The sequence below is a fragment of the Siphateles boraxobius genome, unplaced genomic scaffold, assembly GCF_051911475.1.
Source record: "Siphateles boraxobius isolate OS27281-9 unplaced genomic scaffold, OSU_SipBor_1 29, whole genome shotgun sequence".
NCBI lineage: Eukaryota > Metazoa > Chordata > Actinopteri > Cypriniformes > Leuciscidae > Siphateles > Siphateles boraxobius.
Genome location: NW_027508908.1, coordinates 18882313 through 18907393, shown reverse-complemented (window position 1 = coordinate 18907393; position 25081 = coordinate 18882313). Strand labels below are relative to the sequence as shown.

At 40.0% G+C, this 25081-nt stretch overlaps 1 protein-coding gene across 2 annotated transcripts in view; it reads left to right on the top strand.

Annotated features, from left to right (window-relative positions):
* The window catches only part of pudp (pseudouridine 5'-phosphatase), a 68127-nt gene that overhangs the window by 6542 nt on the left and 36504 nt on the right, over positions 1-25081 (top strand). Inside the window, exon 4 of one of the 2 annotated variants that reach the window (XM_077246844.1) lies at positions 8991-9146. The exons of the other annotated variant lie outside the window; for it this stretch is intronic. Within the exon in view, the coding sequence (XP_077102959.1) occupies positions 8991-9032 (42 nt within the window). The 3' untranslated portion in view covers positions 9033-9146. Of the gene's footprint in view, positions 1-8990; positions 9147-25081 lie in introns of those variants that run through there. 2 annotated transcript variants of the gene reach the window in all.

Here is a 25081-nt window from a genome sequence, read left to right as displayed (position 1 = left end):
AACGAGACCACACTCATGTTTCTATGATACTTCTATCCAGAGATATCCCTTTTATCTCTTTCAATGGAAGTCAATGGAACTTGTTGCTAAGGTGCTGTAAATGGTTGCTAGGGCGTGGCTTAATAGCTTCACAATGATCCTGAGAGAATGATTGGTCGTCTGAGTAAAATGAGCCCGTCCTCTTGTCTCTATGACACTGCGATCCAGAGCTATGTTTAATAAAAAATCCCTATGCAATGTGTATGACTGCCCATTTCTGTCAGGGTTCTGTCACTTCTGTCTGGTCTTATCTTAGTTGGTGACAGAGGTCTGACATTCCTGGTTTGTCATGTTCTTGTGTTCTAGTTCTGTTTATTGTGAGCACATGGCTTGTCATGTGTTTCCTTTGTGCCATGTGCTCTCCTGTCTGTGTTTGCAGTCCTGTGTTGGTTCGCTATTATCTGTTTCCCTTGTGTTTCCTGTGTCTGCCTGATAGCCCTCTGGTTTTCCCCTATGGGGCAGTTTTCAGTTTTCATGTTGTTTTGTAGTCATTTAATTAAACTTACCCTTCTGCACTTGAATCCTCGTCTTCCTTATTTTCCTCATCACGTGACAATTTCATAGGCCGTCCTACACCATAATAAGTCAATGGGCCATCTTTGGGCAGCTCCTGCCCCCCAGGGGTGCAACTTTTTCCAAAATAGGGGCCCTTAGAGGGTATCTGTGCCAAATTTCATAGTTCACTGACAAGGTTTGTACTGTAAATATGCACAGCTATTAAAGGTGGGATGTTTTTTTCTAATGAAATAGTGCATTACTTATCTTTGTGATTTTAAATGAATTGCAGGAAACAAACTTTGATGTTGGCTTGCGAAAACCTGAAACCTTGAACTGGGCCTCGAACTTGTGCAGAGCTACTGCAAATGTTATAGCGCTGCCCACAGTGCTATTGCCCCGACATAACTCACTTTCAGCAGTTATTTTGTCTATGGTTCATAACATTTCTTACAGATTTCTGCTCAGATACAGATAAATTAGCACAGTACAGTACATTTATTTGAATGCATTAATGAGAGAGCGATTGACTGTTTGAATTAGTCATAGTGTCTCTCTATTAATTGTGAAGCTGTGGGTTGTAGTTACTTAAAATGTAGTAGAATATATGCAATAACTGTTGAGTTTCTAAGTTACTTTAGTGATAAATTACATGACAGGGTTTACAATGAGTTTCTGTGCTCCTGGATGTTTCTCTGCGCAATCTTCACGTGATGTGCGAGCTACTGTTTGTATGAATGTGCGTTTGCCACAATGTATCATTAGTTCAATATACTGATACACATCCAATGGTCTAAATCGCTTGAATGTTCAAACTGGCAAGCCTCAAAACGCATACAACTGACAAACTTTCGTGTGGACGCAAGGGAAGGTGATCTCAGGGGCCGGTTTCACAAAGATAGACTTTGACTATGGCTTAGATATAATAGATAGTCAGACTTCAGATAGACATCTAAGGGGGCTTTCACACTAGCACTTTTGGTGCGCACCCGGGTTCGAATGACGTCAGAGTTCGGTTCGTTTGGATGATGCGAACACAGTCTTCTGAACTCGGGTGCGCACCCGCGAACCGCACTCGGGTCTGCTTAAAAAGGTGGTCTGGGGTACGGTTCATGTGAACTCTAGTACGGTTCGCTGCCGATATGAACACAATCGAACCAAACCGCAGAAGTGAACCGCTATTGATGACGTATAATGTATAATGTGGTCGACAGGACAGTCGCTGTGTGTGCGTGTGTGTGTGTGTGTGTATACACTTACCTTGACGAAAAGCGGGATTGACGCACTGCAAGCAGAGAGATGATTAATGCTTGCCTCCGCAAAAATTGTCTTCGGCTGACAGCCAGCTGTCTTTGGAATGATTTTAGTACTTTTGCGGCAGACAGACGCAAGTGTATTTCTGTATGTTTTCTTTGAAAACAAAACAAAAGGTTAAAAAAAGAAGAACAAATGTGAAGCGAGCAATTCTATCCATTTTGACGCCTTTTCATTCATAGCGGCGCCGGTTACCAAGCAACACGATTACGCGCCAGCTGCAGCTTGATGACGCAAGCGTACCACGGTTCGGATACAAATAATATAATGTGAACTCAGTCCATCGAGGGCAGGGGGAGGGGGGAGCAATCGAACTCGGGTTCGGAACAGGCAATCAAACCAAATGTGAAAGCCCCCTAAATCAGACCGTTGCACAAAGCACTAAGGACTCTGACTATCTTAAGAATAGACATAATAAATATATAGACGCCCTATTGGCTGCTGGAGCGTACGACAACGGCGCCGCCATATTGCGGAGGGCAACTTTTCCATACCTCTCATTCCGGGAATTGAGAAAAATGCACTTTTCGTGTGCTGCACAAATCGCCAAACAACTGAAAACAGGTCTCTAGGGATTACCTTTTACAAGAAAGACTGAATATTTGTTTCTGGTTGTATTTGGTCATGATATAATTACTAATAGTAAAGAGGAGAAAGGCCGCGAAATTTAAAAAAAACTACTGTTATTGTGTCACGAAATGTGGTCTTAATAGTTTTTCAGTCGACAATGTAGTTGTTTAAAGCTCAAATCTGTGGTTTATTTATAAAGATAGCGCCTATTTAAAAAATTGATCTGACATTTTCGGAGTTGTGCGATCCAGGCGATCACCGGGCGCTCTGCGCTCATGTACCCAACCTGGAACAGCCTTACCTCGGCTAGTGCTTCTGATTTTTGCCGCTGGCTCTGATGTCTCTAGTGGTTAAACATGAGATGTAATTCCTCTTGTGTATCTAACGGGCGATCTTTGGTGTATTAATATATAATTTGTTCCCTGGCAAATCGTTTTGGCTGAGGGGAAAGTGAAGTTTCATAACTTTATATTTAGGCTATTTTAACGTTGTATCCTGCTGTATGTTTGACTGAATCGTTTACCTTATTTTCCTTCTCTTGTATAGCTTTTTATACCTTTTAGGCTACTTATACTGTTACAATGGCTATTACTGATCAATAAAACTGAAATTTAACAAAAAAGAGACATGGTTGTGTCATTTTATTTTATATAGCCTATGTAGGAATATTTTAAAATATATAAATTATATGTCTATATTTATACATTATCTTCACTGTATGTAGGCCTACATAAAATAAAATGACACAAATCTCTTTTTGTTAAATGTCAGTTTAATGATCAATATTATAATGTTTCATATTTTTTTCATATTGTCTAAATTATTCTGGAATTTATATTACATTGTATTTGCTGTTCTTATTATTATTTTTATTATAATATTATACCACTTGCGATTATCAATCTATTATCGTTATGCTATCATAGTCACTATTTAACTTATTATTTATTATTGTCTATATTCTGTAATTGACATTTCTTATTATATTGCTATTATTATAGTATTATACATAAACTATATGCTATTATCAATATTTGTATGATTGTATTATTGTACTTATGATATTATATAATTATACTATTCATTACTATTTTATTTGCTGTACTGTTTGTTTATTTTATTGACTAAACTATTTACTATTACTTCTCACTTTATCTTATATTTACTATTTGAATTGCACTGTAGTTGTACCATATCATATGTATTACCATAAAGGATCCATCAGTTATATTTGTTATTGCTAAAATCGGGTCAATCACAGAAAATGTTTTTTCCAGAAAAAGAAAACTTTATTTCATTTCATGTGACAATTACAGTAAATTAAATCTCAGCATGGGGGTCTTCACAATTCTTATCCAAGAATAAAAAGCCAGATACATGACAAGCCTGAGCTTTGACAATTCCTAATAAAATCTTTTATAAGTCTATCGAAATTTTAAATAACTAGAGATGAAACTTTTTGTACACCACATACAAACCACTGAAATCAGTTGATAAATGTAAAAACATTTTTTGTTTTTATCCAGAAAAACCGCAGCTCACCCGTTTACTTGCATTTGATTATAGCGCAGTCTTGCCCTCAGCAAAATGGCGGACACGTTGACGTATAGCAGCAACGTTCCAAAGTGACCAATAGGGCGTCTATGTATTTATTATGTCTATGATCTTAAGTCGGACTACTGTAATGCATTCTGGGTAAAATAAGATATTTTTCAAAACAAAAAAACATGGCGGATCGAGTAAGCGCATTCAAACGCTCAGTGCAGTTTACCCCAGCGGAAATATGTGTTTGTTGGAGGAGTATAACAGTTACAAGGACATTTTACTTGGGAAATTTAGCGGAGAATGTAGTAACAAGAAGAAATGTTTAATTTGGAAAAAGATTTTGCTGCGACAGTTAACAGCTGTGGCGAGCAGGACGAGGCCGAGGGACGTGAGAGAACGGCGCGATGCCGGTGGCGTGAGTGATAATGAACGTCACCTGTGAGATGCACCGGTTTCGATCTTCAGCTTCGTCACTCCTCCTTTTATGCTTCCGCTCCTCCGTGAGAGATGCGAGACCGGTGCGTCTCAAAGGTGACGTGCATTATCACTCACTCTACCGGCCTCGCGCTGTTCTCTCACGTCCCTCGGCCTCGTCCTGCAAGCCACAACAGCGTTAATCCAACCGTTGAGCAGACCGTTAAAGACGTACAGAAAAGATACAAAAACATGGTACAAGATGCCAAAAAAAGAAATATTTAAGAGGAAATATCCTAAAAACCCTTTCCCTTCTCATAACTCTCTCCATAACGTCTTCAGCAAACCACAAATTATGAGCCATTTCCCCTTTTCTTTTGGCTGTTTGTAATGTAACTGATTGTTACTGTTCGTTGCCAAGGTAACATAGAGTCTTAGACCTAAGTTAACCTGGGGGTAAGGTGTCTTAATTTTTTTGGTCTTAAAGCAACACTATGTCGTTTTTGCGGGTTTTGCTCTCGGGGTCCCCCTGCAGTTGGGAAACAGTATTGTCTTCTACTACTGTCGTAAAATCTGTCATGGTTACACCAGGCGATACACGTGTGCATTTGTTGACAAGCCGATTTTGTCTAGAGTTCTCGCGGGCAGACTGCCAGCGTTGCGTGTGAAATGTCTTCATCCCAGGTACATTGGCATATATTTCAGATTGTCATATGAATATAATTTCATGGGTTTTATTTTTTTCAAACGTCAATAGATCGCGTAGCTCACGTTTACAAGACAGCGTCATTATAGAAGCCTATTGTCTACTGTTTTACATAACGGATATGCTAATTCAATTCAATGTTTGTGTGGTAGGTAATAGCCATATATCGTCAATATTATAATATCAAGCTACCATAGATTTATCTGCAAATTTGAAAATCGATTTGCATTATAGCCAGAGGCAAGACACTTTCACCAGAAAAATAAATAAACAAACATGACTATCAGCCTGCAGACATTAGGATAGTTATCCTGAAAGATTATTTATTATAACCATCGTAAACTAGCATGTTAGTGTAGCTACCAGATTGATAATTCGCTACTCTACTAGCATTACTTGATTAATGAAGATAAACGGAGGACCAGATAGATTCCGTAACATGGCCAGGCCATGTTATTCAGCCTTTTACATTTCGCGCGATAGTCAGCTCCCTGGCTCCCTGATTTATTTATAAATTTATAAACACTTTACAGATGACTGACTGCTGCGCTTGTGACAGGGTGCATGTTACTGAAAGAACGAGCAGAGAGAGCCGGTCGCGCGGGCGCACACTCTCACCTTCTTCAAACTGTCTTGCTCTCCCTCCAATAGTGATCCTCGTCCGGTCTTTTAATTTGTCACTCTCCCTTTTTCTACTTTTAGTCTCCTCTGACTAGTTGTTGCTTCGGTCATGACAACAACATACAGACGGGTTTCAAACGGTAGTTGGGCTCTCACGTCAGAAGTGACGTATGCCGTAAAGCAGTCGAATTTTGTAGGTTTTTTTTGTGCTCGGGTTCCTACCCGAAACCCGAAGTTACATAGTGCCAGTAAAAGCGATACAGACACTGTCAGGCTATGGCAGACGTGTCATTCAACCTATTGTAAGTCGATGTACCATCACAAGGGTCTTGGAAATATATTATGAAGGCTGAAAAACTACATAGTGTTACTTTAATTAAGTCAGTCTTTATTTTTGTGAAACAGTCTAACTTGCATTAGACTAGTCTATGAGCAAATTTTAGACTTGTCTGACACTATAGACCGGTATAAAATAGCTTTGTGAAACCGGCCCCAGGGCTTGCTCAGTCTTCTGTATGTGTGTAGCAGCGTATAAGACTGGCGATTAACCTGTATAAAACATGCAATTACCTTAGCAATACAGAGCATCCAGATTATATAAACAAAGATAACTGCTCCTTAATCTATCCGCATGCCTGCAAACTGCACTTGATGTGAGAGTTACTGTGAGATGACTCTGTGTTTGAATTCTCCTCCATATTGCTTCCATGCCGCTTCCATGAAAAATTACATCGGTTAGAGGTTCTGCATTTCGTTTTCGATTACTTTTCGATTTATCGATCAGCCCTACGTGTAAGTGCTGGGAATTTGTGAACTACGAAACCGAATGTTTGAGTTCTCCATGTCTTACATGCCTTGTAGATGATAGTATTAAAATGCAAATGATGGTGTCATTATTTCATTCGGAAATCTGTATTATGAACAGTTTAAAGCCATTTACCTGTTCGGTAAATGGCAAGCTGCTAATTTATGTTCTTTACTTACCTTACATGACGCTTGCTGACAAAGTCTTGGAAATAATCAACCACAAATGGGGATTAGCTAGATGCATGTTTCATTTTATTCTGCCATGAAACCCCTCCCTTTAAAATGGTACAAATAAGCATTTAAAGGTGCCAGGATGAATATATAGGACTATGAATTGAATCGTTTCTTTTGTCCTTGAGGGACTGATATTTGCTCCTTCAGGAAGGAGTTTTTTTATTTTTATTTTGTTCTTGGATCAACTTTCTCCAGCGCCATAAAGCCCTTAATAAGAGAGTGTATGAGGACCTGAGCTCAAAATGGAAAACACAGAGGGCGTACTAGAAGACCATCTGCCTGTTTATGTATGCTGCAGAAGTATTAGTATAAGGTTTTCTCTGTGATATTTTTTATAAAAGCACAGAAGGACCATTTTTTTAATTCAAAATTGAGCAAATATTCAGCAATTTAAACATCTTTAATATGAGTCTCAATTCTCATATCACTCCCCCACCCCAACCACCAATCCTCACAAAAGATTAAACACTACAGAAAGTGAAGGGGCAATAACACAAACATCAAAAGTAATTGATATTAAAACCTTTTTTTTTTTAATCACAGTTTGTAACATTGTTTTTCTTGTGGATCTGGTTGGTTTGTTTCAAGGCTTTTTGTTGTTTTGTTAGGACGAAGGATCTTTATTGAATAACTTAAAAAACTTTTGTTGTCCCTGTGGTGTAAATTAATTGGAAAATACATACTGTAGATACACCATTGTTTAACTCTGTCATACTACTTTCCATGGTTTTCCAGATAGAATTTGTTCACAATTCAGGAATTTTCTATGGTACCCTGCTCTTGCTATTTGAGGTGGAAACCAGGTGGATGTGAGTTTGGAAAGTTCTGATTTATAGTGTGTACCAGCTATACAATTGCTATGCTTATTGTTAGGCATATAATGATTAATTTGCTGTTGATACATTGATGAAAAAATGCAGTTTGACAGGATCGAAAGCATAAATCATCCAATATTACAATCACAATCAATAATCAATTTAAAATACAAAAAAGATAAGAAAAAAGTAACAAAGTAACATAGCGTGTTAAAAAAATGGGTTTCTTGTGTGAACTACTGATACAGTATGTCATTGTGCTTCAACTCAAACCAGTTTTGGTGCTTGTGGCATTAATGCTCTTGGAGGAGATAAAGTTAATATAATCATTTCAGTCTCAGAATAATAAGAATAGGTTTTAGTATAACAGTAATAATAATAATTTTATTTGTTAGCATTTGCATTGTGCTTTAATGCGAACTTTTACTGGAAAATCAGGGGAAAATGTTTCTTTGCTAAAATGACTTGAAGCCTCTGACACTTTAAGCAGGGCCTACCCCTTTCATATGCAAAATTATGGTAAAGCTGCTGTGCTGTATGAAGGATTGCAATATGATGGCCATTTAGCATACGTGTAGGTCTTTAGTGTTAATGGGATAGCTCACACAAATATGAACATTCTGTTATCATTTGTTCTAGGGACGGGCATTTTTCAAAAATATTTCATTGGAATATTTAGGTTCATTGAAAACAATATTCAAAAACAATATTCAAAAATGTATTTATTTAAATTAAGTTTAATAAGAAAGACATTATTTTTAAACATTCATTTTTTGTCACCATTACTGAACAAACTTATGATTGGTCAATAAACAACAAGCTTACATTTTATTTTGAGGTTTTCTTTTAATTTAAACAAAAATATAGAGAACAAACACATTTAAGCTCAAAGAAAGCGAACAACAACAAAAATAAAAGCTAATAAAGCATAGTGCGACAACTATCGTACAGAACATACATACACTCGATAACCATTATCATATTGTCACATGTTCATATTGAGTAAAACAAGAATATCCACATGCTTGAGTGAAAGTTGGCTCCTCAGTCTGATAACAATAAGGTCGGTTGCAGAGAAAACGAGCTCCACCGACACAGATACTGCACGGACACAAGTTTCTTACAGCGCTTTTCGTTTTCTGTTCTTAAACCCGTCTCCCTCTATGAAACTTAAAGGTTCCATATTGTCAAAAATGAAATTTCCTGGCTTTTTTCATGATAACAGAGGTCTAGGAGCTATGTAACTACCGTATCAATTTCAAAACAGTCAAACCACAGACAAATGCACAAAGCCTGCATAAAGTAGCTGTGCCTTTTCACAAGCTGTTGTGACTTCCATAAAAATGTGATGTCAGAAATACTCAGTCACCGCCTTCAGTCACCACACCGAGCACTGCCCACCATCCCTCCCTCCTTTTGCCCAACCCCAGACAACATCGATGCTGAGCAACAACAACACGGAAACATGTTGAGAAAATGCTGTTCAGTCGATGGATGTAGAGACCTGCACTCCCACGGGACCCAACGCAACAGAGTGCGGCGCGGGACTAGATTTGATGGCCGAGTGCGGGCGCGGGACAATAAAATGACTCCTGCAAAATAGAAATATCTAAAAATAAATCTTTAAAAACAAATAAATTGTTATTCACATGTTGCACAAAAGCAACAAGAATAACTAAAACTAAATACAAATTATTTACAGGCCAGAACGAGTTTCTATTTATAACATGTTTGCAGCATTGAGCAATGTAGCCAATCACAGACATATGTGTTGATTTCTCGAACGCAATGGCCAATGAGATGCATTTAAGATAGAATCCACTCACCGCTCAAAACAGTGCTGAATTCTGCATGCTGGCAAATCCTCTGATTATAACAAACGAAGTGTTGACATTATGAAAGATGTATTGTGCAGTCAGCTTCATTGATAATAACGGAGCTTTGTGAGATCGCGATGAACTGAGATATCAGTTTTTTGGAATTATTAAAGGAGCGCTTTGTGCTATTTCTGTCATGCCAAACCATGTGCGTAGTAGCCTATGCTTGCTTTTATGTTAAAATAACAGTGGTTTGTGAATGTTTATGCTTTAATAACAAATAATTTATCACCATCATTGCAAGTGTTTTATTTACCTTATTTGTGAGCATCACCAAGCCACAGCAGGTTACAGGATACATGACCCTAGTTACCTGTGGTTGGCCTGGCCTGGCCTGCCACTTTACATATTGCCTCACATTCACCCATTCATTCACTCATTCATACACCGATGGCGGTGTCAGCCATTCAAAATAGACCTGTTCTTGGCAGAGCTCCTGAGCAAGGAGCTATAAAAAATATATTGAGATGGTTTTTGGTACTTATACTGCTTAAGGACATCAGAACCTAAAATAAAACTTCAGAAAGGTGTACAATATGGGACCTTTAAATGAAGCATGAATGCAGTGATAGACAGTGGTATTTACTCATTCGACTAGTCAGTAATGATGGTTTGGTGTTTGGATTTCATGTGATTTCTTATTGTGATGGTGATATTTTGATAACTCAGTTTCACCCAACAAAGTTTGCACACGACATGTTGATTAATTTGATCAAATTTGATTAAATTTTGTAAGACCATTGTAATGCAGTTTGTTGTTGTGGGAAGAAAGAGGCGGGAACCAGCAAACATTCACAACATTAACAATAAAATAAACAAATACAAAACGAAAGTAAAAGACAGCAGCCCCTCACTGACGACTGCTGTCATATATAATAAAACAAACAAAACACAAGTCCAGGCCTGGTCTTCTCTCGCTCTTCACTGTCATCACTCCTTTTATGTTTCCGCTCCTCCGTGAGAGATACGAGACTGGTGCGCTGCTCATCAGTAATCACTCCACTGGCCTCGCGCCGCTCTCTCACGGCCCTCTACCTGCTCACCACAATCATTTCTCACGGCCCTCTTCCTGCTCACCACAATCATTTTGACCAAAGTAATTCTAAACTTTGCTGCGCCTAGAGGCAGGCGATGCCATTCTTAGGATTTATCATGGATTCACAGTATTTTGCAAAGCAACATGTTGCAAAATTCGAATAGTATTTTTATTTTACTAATAATTATTACAGATCTATTTACTATTCATTAACACCCCTAATTTGTTCACCCTCATATTGTTCTAAATCTGTATGACTTTCTTCTGTGGAATAAAAAGATATGTAGAATAATTATTATTATTTTTTCTTTTTTGTCTACACAATGCTATCCAACGTAGTTTTGTAAACATTCTTCAGAATAGGAGATAATGACATAGAGCTAAGAAAATTATGAAAGTTTTTTTAATTTATAGGTGAACTATGCCTTCACCCTCCTTGGCTCCCACCTGCACGTCATTCCATAATCATACACACACTTCACCACAGCTCGTTGTCCGGTCTCGTTTGTATGAAGAGGACTATCTCCCTGTCTCCAGCGATCTCCCTTTCTCCATTCTCTCCAGTGTCTCCAGCGATCTCCCTGTCTCCATTCTCTCCAGTGTTTCTCCTCTAACGTCTCCGTTTCTACCGTGATCCCAGTGTTCTACGTCCATGTCTTCCATCCAGTCTTCCACCCAACTCCACACCTGTAAGAGGAACCATTCTATTCATCACCAGCACTCCGCTCTTCAACGTATCATTGCACTTAGCACTTAACTGCATTCAGTTCATCTGCTCAGATGTTGTCTCAATAAACTCCCTGTTAACTTCAATCTCCTTCTCCTGAGTCCGTAGTCCGTACCTAAGACCGTACCTATACAGACTGACAGCAAGATGGGTATCCTCCTCGTTCCCCTAGACCTTGCTGATCTGCTTCTTTCCATCTCCCAGGACCACTGCCCGATCGAGGCATACACAGAGGAGTTCCTCGACCTCGTTCACCAGGTGTCTTGGAACGAAGCAAACCTCAAATCCATCTTTTGGATTGGTCTGGATGAACAATCTGTGGTTGAGTGGATCATCCTACACCCTGGAAGAAGCAGATTCAGATTCCCTTTCCGTCCCTGTCACCTCTCCAGAGCCTAGTCCCAAGATGGCCGCCGCCAGTGCAGAGCCTAGTCCCAAGATGGCCGCCGCTGAATCTCCAGTCTCCGTCCTCGTCCAGAGTCCTTAGGTGAAACCAGTCTCTGTCCTCGTCCTGATGTCACAGATCTGCACAACTCTCTGATCATTTTAATCTCCTTCTTTTCTCTGATTCCATCACAGGCTGCTGGCATTCCCTCCTTTGGTTTTATAGATTCGAGAACCATCAAAAGCTAAAGAAGAAATAGATCATTTTAATGAGAGGGTTTATTTACTGTAGCAAAAGTTACCTTAGAACTACCTGACACCAGTGATTGATCATAAAAACAATGATCAGTCATTATCATGCATGAAATAACTTTTAACCAAATTCAAAGTTCAGTAATGGGCAACTGCTATAAGCAAATGTGTCAAAGGGAAGTTCATTTTTAGCTTTGTTTCTGGATTTTTTTTTAGACAACAGTTATCTTTAGGACTACACATGGTGACTTTCAGTTTGAAACATCAACAGTGCTCAACAGTCTGAGGTGCCTCACAGTATATGTTCTTCAGCATAGCTGAATGGCAGACTATAAGGGTCTTGAGACAATGTCATTAAAGTCCCCCTGTAGTCAATAATTGTATCTCTTAAAAGTAAATAAAAGTACATTTTGCAGTAAATAATATGCTAAAGCCCGAACGTTGACATGATTGGTTACAACTTGTCAAGCATGATGGCACCTGTGTTTGGCTTTGCCTCTGCTCCCTCTCTGCTCTCTCGTGTATTTGTGTTTTTTCTAGTGTTGTTTTTTTTGCGTTATTAGCCCTGGCAACTAGTAGCTGTGTCTCAGCTGCTTTAAAATATGATCGACACACGCTGTTCCGCATCAAGGAGAATATGAAAGACTTTTGTGTTACCTGGGCTAGGTACACAGAGATTTTCCCTGCAATTTTTGAATGCTCAACGTCATCGCCGTTGTACCTGTTGCTAGCTGGGCCCCGCGGCAGGAGAAGGAAGCGGGGAACCAGGCCTGGAGTCCAAGCCAAGCTGAGGAAACATCGGGGACAACCACCATGTCCGAGCGGCTACGGATCTTTCTTGGACGAGCGGTGCTTGTGGCCACGAGTCGGGCAAGGACTGCACCTCCGTCCCTCAGGAGTATCCAATGGAGACCTGGCAGCGAGAAATGGAGTACACTCATCTCAACGAACTGTGTCCTCCGGACTGTTCTGTGTTTGGGACACCGCGGGTGTTGTGGCAAGGTGGCAGACTCATGCTCGTGTACCGGGACCGCTTCTGCTGCAGGTTGATAAACCATAACTTTTTTAATAACCATTGTCTGACTGTTTTAAACAATGTTGCTCCCTTGAAAAGTGAATACACTTTTCCTTAGACTCCTTGCCCGTGGGTGAATGAGGAAATACTATCTTTCAGGAGAAAAGTCTGGAAGTTTATAGACTGTACTTGAAGGAACTTATCACATTACTAATTGGCATGATCAAACAGGCCAGGTCTGCTTATTTTTCTAATCTGGTATTTTTGAACAAGACAAATCCCAAAGTCCTATTTGACACACAATCTAAAATTATCTTTCCTCTAGCTCCTGCCTGTGCACTCAAAGACCGATTGGGTTTTTAAATGTTTTTTTTTTCCTGTGGTCTACTTTGTACTCTTGGGATACCTTTTGACTCGTCACTCTAGAGGATATAAAGGGTTTACTAAAAACAAGTGAAAGCATCTTTAAGCCCTCTTGATGTTCTGCCGACTTCGTTGCTCCTAAATGTGTTTGATTTAGTTGGACCGTATGTTGTTAAACTGATCTAACTTTCCCTTTTAACTGGTTCTGTGCCCAGCATGGGGTTCTGTGCCCAGACATGGGCTTATCTGGCTCTGTTCTTAAATGGTTCTCCTTTTATTTGAGTGACAGATCATTCTGTGTGTTTGTTAACAGAATTCTGTCTGAAATTTCCCCTCTGTCATGTGGAGTTCCTCAGGGCTCAGTTTTAGGTCATATTTTGTTTTTATAGTATATTAGCCTAGTCATTTTAAAAGTGTGTCTTATCACTTTTATGCTGACGACATTCATTTGTACTGTTCATTCAAAGAGTCAGAGTTAATTAAGTGAACTTCATTATTAGAATCCCTGCCTTTGCATTAAGATCTGGTTTAACAATAACTACTTACAACTGAATACAAAAAAGACTGAAACCTTAATCATTGCTCCAGACTAAAAACTACCTCAAATCGGAAAACACCTCTGTTCCTTGGGCTCATCCGTCCAGTTAAGCCTTAGAAACCTTGGTGTTTTGTTCGACAAATCAATGTCTCTGGGTCGTCATTCTAGACAGTTGGTCAGAAACTGTTTTTATCATTTGAGAAATATTTCTAAATTAAGAACATTGTTGTCCAAATCTGACATGGAGATGATTATTCATTCCTTTATTTTTCTCGTTTAGATTGTAATTCTCTTTTTACTTGTTTTAACAATTCTTCCCCGAGTCGTCTCCAAATGGTGCAAAACTCTCCAGGCTTTTAACAGGAACCAACAGAAGGACACACATTACACCGGTTTTATCCAAACTCCATTTGCTTCCAGTCAAACATAGAATTGATTATATAATTTTAGTTTTGACTGTTAGAGCACTACATGGACAGGCCCCCCAGTACATCACAGACCTGTTGATCCCCTATTCCTCTTCCCCGCACTCTTTGGTCCTCAGGTCAAAACCTTCTGATGGTTCCTAAAACCAACTTTACAACTCAGGGGGACCTGTCCTTTCAGGCAGTTGCCCCTAAACTCTGGAATGCCCTGCCCCTTTCGCTGCGTGTGGTTGAATCTGTTGATTCTTTTAAAAAGCAGCTGAAGACACTTTTATTTAGACAAGCTTTTCGTTGATTGGGATTTTATGTTGTATCTTTTGTTTTTAGCTCTGATAGTTTTATCTGTGTTTTATTGTTCTTTTATTTAAATTGTTGCACTTTGTAAATCACTTTGTGATTTATATCTGTGATAGGTGCTATATAAATAAAGTTTACTTACTACAAGGTAGTTTGTAACGTAAGAAACACGGGTGAATTCAACCGCGTTTTTGAGACTTTTTTCACATAGTTTTAAGGATAAAATACACAGCAATGGTGTTGACTGATGAATTTGCACATGGTTTGGCTTACAGCATATTAAAAACACCACATATACACATACATAACATTATACATATACATATACATAACAACAAAACTTGATTTTCACCACAGGGGGCCTTTAAAATAGCCATTATTTAAAGTAAATAACAGTTATATGGTTACTTTTAAGTAACTCCGGCCAAGTCAGCCACAGATGGACCAATACATGATCAAGCAAGTGCTTTCTTTCTTTCTTTCTTTCTTTCTTTTAATAAAGAACAAATGTAGTATATATAGTTATGGTATTGACTCATTTGGTATCATGAGAAACCAATCCAGCACTCCAAAATATTCCCTGTGTTTTAGCCCACAGCTCACTTTTTTCATTTGGTGAGGTTACCTGGCTGTATATACAGTCATGGTCAGAATTAATGGCACCCCTGGTAAATATGATCAAAACTGGCTGTAAAAAATAAATCTGCATCGTTTATCCTTTTGATCTTTCATTCAAAAAATTGCCAAAAATCTAACCTTTCATTGAAGTAAAAGAATTGAAAGTTTTGGGGGGTGTTTTTTCCAAAACATGTTGGCCACAATTATTGGTACCCCTATAATTTTTTACGAGTAAAATATCTCTGAAGTATATTCCCATTAATGTTTACCTTTTTTTAGCACACCAGGGTGACTAGGAACATGAAACTGTCTAGCTATGACTTCTTGTTTCACAGGAGTTTAAATATGAGGAAACACAAAGGCCAAATTCCCTTATTCATCCATCACATTGAGTAAAACCAAATAATATAGTTCTGATGCACATCAAAAGATTGTTGAGCATCACAAAATAGAAAGTGGCTGTGTTACGAATTTGCGTGGAAGCAAAGGCAGTAGGCGGATCTAAATGCAGCAGTAGACTTTAATTACTGACTCAGAACAGACAAGATACTCGTGGTACGCACATTAAACATACATTCAATAACTGACCACGAACAAAAGAGCAGACAGGATTTAAATACACAGACGGGATGAGGGAACAAGACACAGCTGGGGCAAATCAGAACACCGAGCGGGACCATACAACCTAACAAGACAACACACCTGAAACAAGGGACCTAATAATGACATGACTAGAATAACAGACTACAATTAACAAGGCACAAACTGAATAAAAGACCAAAGACAGAGAAACCACAAACCAGAAACATGACAAAAATAATAAACACCGTAACAGGCTGTAAGAAAATAGTTAAAGAATTGAAAATCCCCATTTTGACCATCAGGGCAATAACTAAGAAGTTACAATCAACTAAAGATGTTATGAATCTGCCAGGAAGAGGACGTGTGTCTATATTGCCTTAATGCACGGTGAGGAGGAGAGTTTGAGTGGCCAGAGACTCTTCAAGGATCACAGATGGAGAATTGCAGAGATAACTTGAGTCTTGGGGTCAGAAAGCCTATTTAAAAAAAATCAAACAACCCCTACATCACCACATGTTGTTTGGGAGGGTTTCAAGAAAAATCCTCCTCGCTCGTCCAAAAACAAACTCCAGCATATTCAGTTGTCTGAATGTCTGGATCTTTAAACGGCACAGGGTTCTGTGGTCAGATGAAACTAAAAAAAGAGCTTTTTGGCAGCAAACACGCTAGATGGGTTTCGTGCACACAAGGATAAAAAGTACCCCATGTGTACAATTTAATGTACCGTTGGATCTTTAATGTTGTGGGCATATTTTTCTGCTGGAGGTCCTGGACTTCTTGTTCAGATACATGGCATCATGGATTCTATCAAATATCAACAGATAAAAAATCAAAACCTGCTGAAAAAAAGCTTCTGCTAGAAATCTTATAATGGGCCATGTTTGGATCTTCCATCTGGACAACGATCCAAAACAAATATCAAAATCAACACAAAAATGTGTTACAGAGAACAAAATGAAGCTTCTGCCATGACCGTCCCAGTTCCCTGACCTGATGAGTTGAGTGAACTGAAGAGGAGAAGCACCAACGTGGATCTGGGAATCTACAGGATCTGGAGAGATTCTGTATGAAGGAATGGTCTCTGATCTCCTGTCAGGTGTTCTCCAAACTTATCAGACATTATAGGAGAAAACTCAGAGCTGTTATCTTAAAAAAAGGAGATTGTAAAAAGTATTTAATAAAAGGGTTCCAATAATTGTGGCCAACGTGTTTTGGAGAAAGACATTTATTTCATAATGTGATTTCCCCTCCACTTTCAATTCTTTTACTTCAATTAAAGGTTAGATTTTTGGCAATTTTTTGAATGAAAGATCAAAAGGATAAACAATGCAGATTTATTTTTTACAGCCAGTTTTGATCGTATTTACCAGGGGTGCCATTAATTCTGACCATGACTGTATATATTTATTAAAAAAAGGATCATGGATTAGCTTTTCCACAGCATCATTAAACATATTTCAGCGTCACAGTCCACCATCAGGGTCACCAGAGACATGGTGCTAAAATACAGGTCCAATGCTCCACTGCCATTCACTTACTGATTGTAGAGGTCCCATGAGACAGAACTCAAATCTGTGTAATACAGCATGGTCTTGTTTTCATTACTGCTGTCTTCTCAAATAAACACTTTAAATCCAGTTAATACTTTCATGGATGGAATTTTTTTTTATCTATAAAGTTTTTATAATCTCATGCATTGTTTGAATTGGATTCAGCGTATTCTGGAAATGAAGACACAGCCTATTTTGGTGCAATAAAGAGTCTGAAGTAGTTTGGTATTTGTATTCTTTTTTTTTTCTTCTTTTTTTTACATATGCTTTTTTTTAAAGTTGCTAAAGCAACTTTTCAAGAAATAGAATCATTTAAAACTTTTGAATCAAATTGGAAAATTGTGAATCAATTTTATTTATTTTAAACCCTTCACACTCCTGGCATTCAGATATAATTTTACCCAATTTTTCCTGGATTTTTTTGTTTTTGCTCTGCTTAACGAGCCATACTTTTAGTATCACAGTTTCTCAATTTGATTGGGATCAGATTTTATGTAGGCCATTGTAGTACGTTGTAGTACTTTTGTTGTTGTTGTTGTTTTTGGTCCTCCAAAAATGTGTTGCACCCACAAGATGCTTCCCAGCTTAAAAGGACAGTTCACTCAAAAATACAAATTATGTGTTTAGTCATTCTCAGGTCATGCCATATATGACTTTCTTCTATGCAACATGACTGGGTTTTTTAAGGCTTAAAGGTTGCATTTGCCTGAATGATACAGGTTTAAAACAAAATGAAGATGAGTAAATTATAACAGAAGGTCATTATTGGTGAACAAAATCATTCAGTTATTAATGGCTAATAATGTCTACTGGTCTCAGTTGACCATACAATCTTTTTTTTTTCTCTTTGTAGATTGATCACCAAATTTAGTTCTTTTTGAGTACAACCTTTGTGCCACACTCCCATACCGGTCAGTGTTATGTTCAGAGCTCAAATTATATTTGGTACATCTTGATACACAATCTCAATATGAAGTTGTTGGGGTTTTTTGGCACAGAGAGTTTTGATGTTTTGTTTTTTTAAGGAGTGTCAGGAGGATTGGATGTAACTTAATGTTCTTGATAAGCAATGAACCTATCTCTTTAAATTCTTTAAAGCACTCTTTAGTGTTTGTTTTCACAATTACATTGACGATTGGCTGATTTTAGCTAGTGGCTCATCAAGACTTGGTTCTCAATCACCTTCAGAGTTTACTCCTAAAATAAATCTGCTGAAGAGTGTGTTATTGCCAAGGCAAAATCTTCTTTTATGGACCCTTTCAGAGAAGGTGACTTGTCCAAGTATTGTTGCAGATTACTGGGTCCCTGCTGGGCTTGCTCCATATGAGACCATTTCAGTGGCACATACATTAAAACATAAGTTGATGGCAGACTTTATAGGCATTAATTACTTCTAGACCTGTAAGGGCTGCCATGTTGTGGTGAGGACTGACAATATGCCTGTGGTCTCATATCTGAATCACCATGGAGGGTTCATTCTCGCCCCATGCACAGTGTAGAGTGGCGCATTCTGGTTAGGTCACTAAAAAAGATTTTGTCTCTAAAAGCAGTTTATCTCCCAGGGAGTTTGAATCATGAAGCAAACCATCTTGTGAGGCACAGGCTGAGGTCTGGAGGCTGCACCCTTGAGTTGTCAACTTGTTTCTTGACTTGTTTGCATACAGTGAGATGACACTGTAGTCTATCCCCTCTCATTTGCTCTGTCACGCTCAGTGCCTCTGGAAATAGGTGCTTTGGTGCAGGTGTGGTCTAAGGCAAGTATGCATTTCTACCAGTGAGCTTACTTCTAGCTATTCTTTGGAGAGTTTGAGGGGGGAAGGTCTCGCTTGTGGTTTTCAGGGCTCATCCACGCTACTGCGTTTTAGTTTAGAAACGGAGAATTAAAACGAATACGATCTCCGTCCACACCAGCGTTTTAGCTGCGTATTAGAATTGATCTCCGTCCACATTAAAACGACTGAAAACGCGGATCACGTCACCATTCACCTACACTGTGTAAGCAGGAATCAGATTGACTATTCTTCAGATTTCGCTGAGGTTGATAAGTGCCGATTTGGACATTCGAAAGTTTTCGCACCATTCCTCAGGAACAACAACTTCATTGATACAATTATCCAACCATGCGCTGGTTCTTCCCGGCTTAAACCAAAACTGACGCTCCATGTACGGTCGACTCCGCCGCTGCACACGGGAATTGTCAGAGATCGCTCAAATAATAGCTTGCCTCCCGCGCATGTAGGCAGTTATAGCAATGTGAAATGCAGAATTTACTTGCACTAACGTAACTGGTAGTCCAGGCTGTTGTTGTATGTTTTCTTTAGTTGTATGACACCCAATCAGAGAGCCGAGAGTGACCCTCTGCGTCATCGTTTCTAAATTCCTCCGTTTTGACCCGTCTTCATTAAAACGCCCTCCGGAGATTCAAAACGCGAAACGGGGTCGGCAGCGTTTCTAAACTTCTCCGTTGTAGGTCTTTGTTTTTTCCGTTTTAGTGTGGACGGGAGGTGCAAACGTAGGAAAAGGTCTCCGTTTCTAAACTAAAACTTAGTAGTGTGGATGGGGCCTCAGATCTGGTCTCTCTTCTGGAGAAACTTCACTGAAGAATCTCGGCCATGGAAGACCATCTCTCTCAGGTTCTGGGTTTGTGATAGCACCCCTCTCCAGGGATTTGGAGACTCTGAACCTCTGAAACTTGAATTGGCACTTTGATGGATACAGGCCTTTCATCTGATATTACTGAGACCATCCCAAGTTCTCCTCTATGAAGCATATCTGTGCTTTTTAATTGGTGCTTATGTTCTGGTGTAGACAATGCAGAGATGATCTTGGTTTTGCAGGCTTTTTCTTTGAGCCCATGATGTTTGGATTGTTCTCCTAGTCCATAGACTGTAAAAAAGATGGACGACGCCTCTTCTCTCTCTTCCATTGGTGAAAAGTGAAGCCGCTAAAGTCCTAATATGGCGCTGGCAACTTGCGCTGATTTGGGACCTTATTCTGCGCAGTAGTGAACGCGGGACCTGAGTCTGGGCAGTAGTGAGCATGAAGTGGACCCGCGATATCGAGGTCCCGCCCACACTCTCGCAGAAACGGTTAATGCAAAGTTTACTGCAAACCATCTCAACTTTTGGTTCAAGTGGTTTCACTCAGTCAGTGAAATAAACAGTTATGGACATTTAGAAATTAAAGTTGTCCTATGGTGTCGTCTTATTTGTTTCACTTGCAGGTTTTGTTGTCTTTCTCTCCTTTCCCCTTTAAATGCAAGAGAAAGAGAGTTTGAATAGAATTGGTCTTGTAAGAGCTTTGAGAATTTACGTTGACTGTACAAGCCAGTGGTGTAAATCTGACCAGTAAATCTAAACAATTTAGCTTTTGGATGTTGGCTGTGTTACTCAAAATGCATCTTTCTTCTCCCCTAACTCCAAAGAGGAGTTAAGCCAGTAGGTGGTGACAAGTGACTAATTGAATAATTAACCTTCTGCGTTCTGAGGGGGTTTTGGGGCCCTGGAGAAGTTCTGACATGCCCTGACATTTGTGTTTTTTTTTTTAGGTGCCTATAAACATAATAATGGCTAAAGTCTAATTACACTGTATTCAGCACAAACAGGGCTACAATAATATGTGAGCAACATGTATGTACATGTTTGTATTTTGAAGAAAATAATGTTTATGTGTGTTTATTGAAAAATCTTAAAAATGGAAAGGTCACAGAGAACATACTTAATATGTGTCCACTGGATGTTTCAGCCTAGAGTTTTGTTTCAAAATTATGTGAAAATCATCCTGCCTACTCATTCAGATAAAACAATATATTGATTTAAATTTAGTAAGACACTTTTTGTTTACAAAGGCAATCTGTGTGGGGGCGTGAATGATCATGAATAATGCTGTGATTCACACCCGAAGAGATTAAGACCCTGCCTCTAATTAGTTGCATAATGAGCATTTCAGTCAGGTATGTGACTGAGAGGGAACTACAAAAAAGATTGTGAGGACAAAATAAATAAATAAATAAATGTGTGTAAATATATATATATATAGTTTATACTAGAATATAGTTAACAATATCCAAATATAAATGAAGGTCAAAGGCACATTTTGAATACACAGTCATACCTGGAAACAAATCTTGTTTAACCCACTTGGGTCCATAGTGTTTTTGGGGTCCTTGAGATGTTTAGACATGCCCTGACATTTGTGCTTTTTTCAGTTGCTTATAAACATATTAATAGCAAAGGTGTAATTACACTCTATTTAGCATGGGCTACCATAATATGTGAGCAAAATGTACAGTATACATGTTTGCATTTTTGAGAGAATGTTGTTTATTCATGGTTATTGAAAAAACTAAAACTTAAAGTGTCTGAAATAAGGCCACAAAACACATACTAAAATATGTGTCCACAAGACTTTTGACTAATGGGCGTTGTTGCCTAGAGTTTTTGCTTCAAAATGATCTGAAAATCATCCTGCCTAATCATTTACACAAAACAATACATTGATTTAAATTTTATAAGACACCTTTTTTATGTTTACTCATCTTAGTAGGCTATAGCAATATAGTTTGGATGTGTTCATGTAAAAATAACGTTTACTAATGTAGGTGCGAGAGTGAATGAACGGCACAGACACGCGCTGTATATCTGTAGTAAACAACGTGTGCGCGTCTGTGCTGTTCATTCATCATTTAGCCTACACATAGACACACAATTCATATTTAAACAGTCTTTTTGCGGTGTACAGACACTATTCAATATCGCGAATAGAACAAAGCACTTAAGAATAAATGACTTACTACATCAGCTGGATCCGTTGCTCCTCGAAATGAAACTACCAGCACTTCTGGTACATTTTCCAGGGTTATTAGATAGTATTATTCCTCACAGGTAGCAAGACGAGGTAAAGTACAATTTTTTATTAAACATGATGTGTTTTATAAACCATCTGGTGGGCGTTGGCATGTTTGAATAGCTTGCCTTAGATAATTTGCGTTTGAATACCGCGCACTCTCCATGGGCGTGGCACATTAACACGTAATCAGGTATAATGAGCTGGAAAGAAAAAGACTGACATCTCTCTCTTTTCATACAGATTACATAAACTGAGAATATTTGTTTTTTTTATATAAATTGATTCAATTAAAATAAGAGAGTTCAAGCTTCATTATGGAAAAACACTCGTGCCTGTATGACAAGTATTCGCGGAATTACAGTTAATTTTTGGACGTGTTTCAGAATGGACTTCACCGACAGAGAGAAGGCAAAACCAGCATCATGTTTATTTTTCTTTATTTGACTAAAAGCACAATACTTTGTTTATATTGTGCGTATACACAAAAAAAATAGAAACTTAACAGGATCGAATGATGTATAACACTAACACGAAAGATGAAAATCAAAAGAGTATTTTGAGTCTCTTTTGCAATGATAAGAAAAAAAGCGAGACTATCACGCCGGCGCGATAGCCGACCTCAGAGGTTTATATAAGCTATATAAGTAAACATCACATACCTGCCATTTCCAAGGTGTGTAGTGTTCCCTTTCAGTCACTCATGTTCGACGTAGCGTCGATCACTGTTTCACATGCCCGGGCTTATGAAACTATGCTCGTGGGTGTTTTATGTTCTCTCTGAGAACATGACCACGTCGGCACGTTGTTCGTCTTGCTTTTCTTATTAAGGTTTAAGTGTTCAGTGCAGTGCCGTGCCGTGTGCCATCGAGCTGCCGGCTGACAGCGCGGGTTGTCACGGCAACACAGCGCTCGTTGTTCGGTGCTCTAGATGCGCGGTCGAAACTTAAGTGCCTCGAACGAGGTGGAGTCCCCTCGCCTATGCCCCGATCTAGTTCTTCTTCTGGTGCTCCAGAAAAAGGCTACTTCTGCGTATAGCCAGGGAGACCGGAGGATTATAGTGAGGAGCCCACACGGATTGGTTACCGGGCAGGGGAGCCCTCACTATAATCCTCCGGTATCGCATCGCAAACATGTTGAGACTCTGTTTGTGGGTGGTTAACGTGACCACGTCAGAACGTTATTCGTCTTGCCTTTCTCATAAAGGTTTAGTGATCAGTGTGCTGTGTGCAGTCGAGTTGACGGCCACATTCACTGTCTCGCATGCCTGGCTGCTTCTGGATCGGATGCTTGTCATTCTCTTGATGGACCTAGCATTTCATTTGGAGCTCCAGGGGAGGATTAGACGTCGATCGTTGCATCAGAGAGAGGGTTGTTACGCTCTGGAAATGAAGATGATGCTGAGATCCCACTATAATGGTGTGCATGCTCACGCTGAATCAGATTCAGACTTGACAGCCATACTTTCCCGGGTTACTCTGGGGGCGCAGTGCAACTCCTTGCCCCGCCCATGTTTCTTACCGGATGTGTGTGAAAAACTTTTTGCACAATGGAAGCATTTTGGTGCCAATATGGCAAGCCAAACGTGCCAAAAGCTGCAAAAAGTTTTTCCTCTCTCACTACCCTCAATGTTGGGGCGGCAGTGCTACTCTAGACCGCCTCTTCACTGCATGTGACAGCCACCTTGCAAAAAATAAAAAAAATTGGAAGGCCAAAACAGGCATAATGCATGAGGGTAGTTCTGAGTTGGGGTTGAGCTGCGCCTGGTGACTGACCGTGTTTGAAGTCACAGCATTGGCCCTCGGCCAGATGATGTACACCTTAGTGGTCCAGAAGCGCCCCTTGGCTAAACTGTTGGAGACTGTGTCCAGCGGTTCTCCGCAGTTCAAAAACAGGCTGAGGTAAACCAAAAAACTTGCCACAATGAGCTCCCTGAGTCACTGGTGAGCTACCCCTCAGTATATTTGGCGCCGAGGGTGTCAGTCCCCTGCGAAAAAAAAAAAAAAAACCTCCGCCACAGCTAGCTCTACTGTGACGTTGAGCTTTCGCAGGAACAGCACCACCCGGCACCACCCGTCTCAGCAGCCCCTGTTCCACCACTGGCGTCTCAGCCTGCGGTACCACATTCTCAGTAAAAGCAGCTTCTCTATTTCTGGATCCCAAGAGGATACTTCGGGCCGATATGCCGTCCGAGTCGGGTCCCTGCATTCCGCCGCGCTGCCCCACCTCGGGTACGTCTGTCATGTCGTTGTTCCCACTTGTACGGTGTCTGGGGGACTGGCTAGTGCTTCCCAGCCCGTCTCACTGGTTCATCCGTACCATCAGACTCAGCTATGCGATTCAGTTCGCCCGGCGGCCCTCAGCCTTCACCAGGCAGAGATTGCAGTCCTGCTGGCGAAGGACGCAATCGAGCCGGTCCCTCCAGACTGGCTTCTACAGCCCTTACTTCATTATACCCAATAAAAGCAGTGGGTTACGACCTATCTTGGACCTGCGTGTCCTGAACCGGTCCCCTCACAGGCTGCCGTTCAAGATTCTTACGCATAAACACATTTTCAAATGCATCCGTCCCCAAGATTGGTTTGCAGCGATCGACCTGAAGGACATGTACTTTCATGTCTCGATTCTCCCTCGACACAGACCGTTTCTTCGCTTTGCGTTCGACGGACGGGCATATCAGTACAAAGTCTTACCCTTCGGGCTGGCCCTGTCGCCCCGTGTCTTCACGAAAGTCGCGGAGGCGGCCATTGCTCCCATGTGCGAGAGTGGTGTTCGCATTTTCATTTACCTCGACGACTGGCTTATTCTTATTTCCCGAACACAGGGACATGGTGCTTAGACACCTTAGCCACCTAGGGCTTCGGGTCAACTGGGAAAAGAGCAAACTCACCCCCGGGCAGAGGATATATTTTCTCGGTATGGGATCGAGTCCCGAGATGGGCGTGCTAGAGCGGCTCGTGCCGGGTCCAAGTAACCCCGCACTGTCGCCAAACTCTCAGCTTGTGGTCGGAC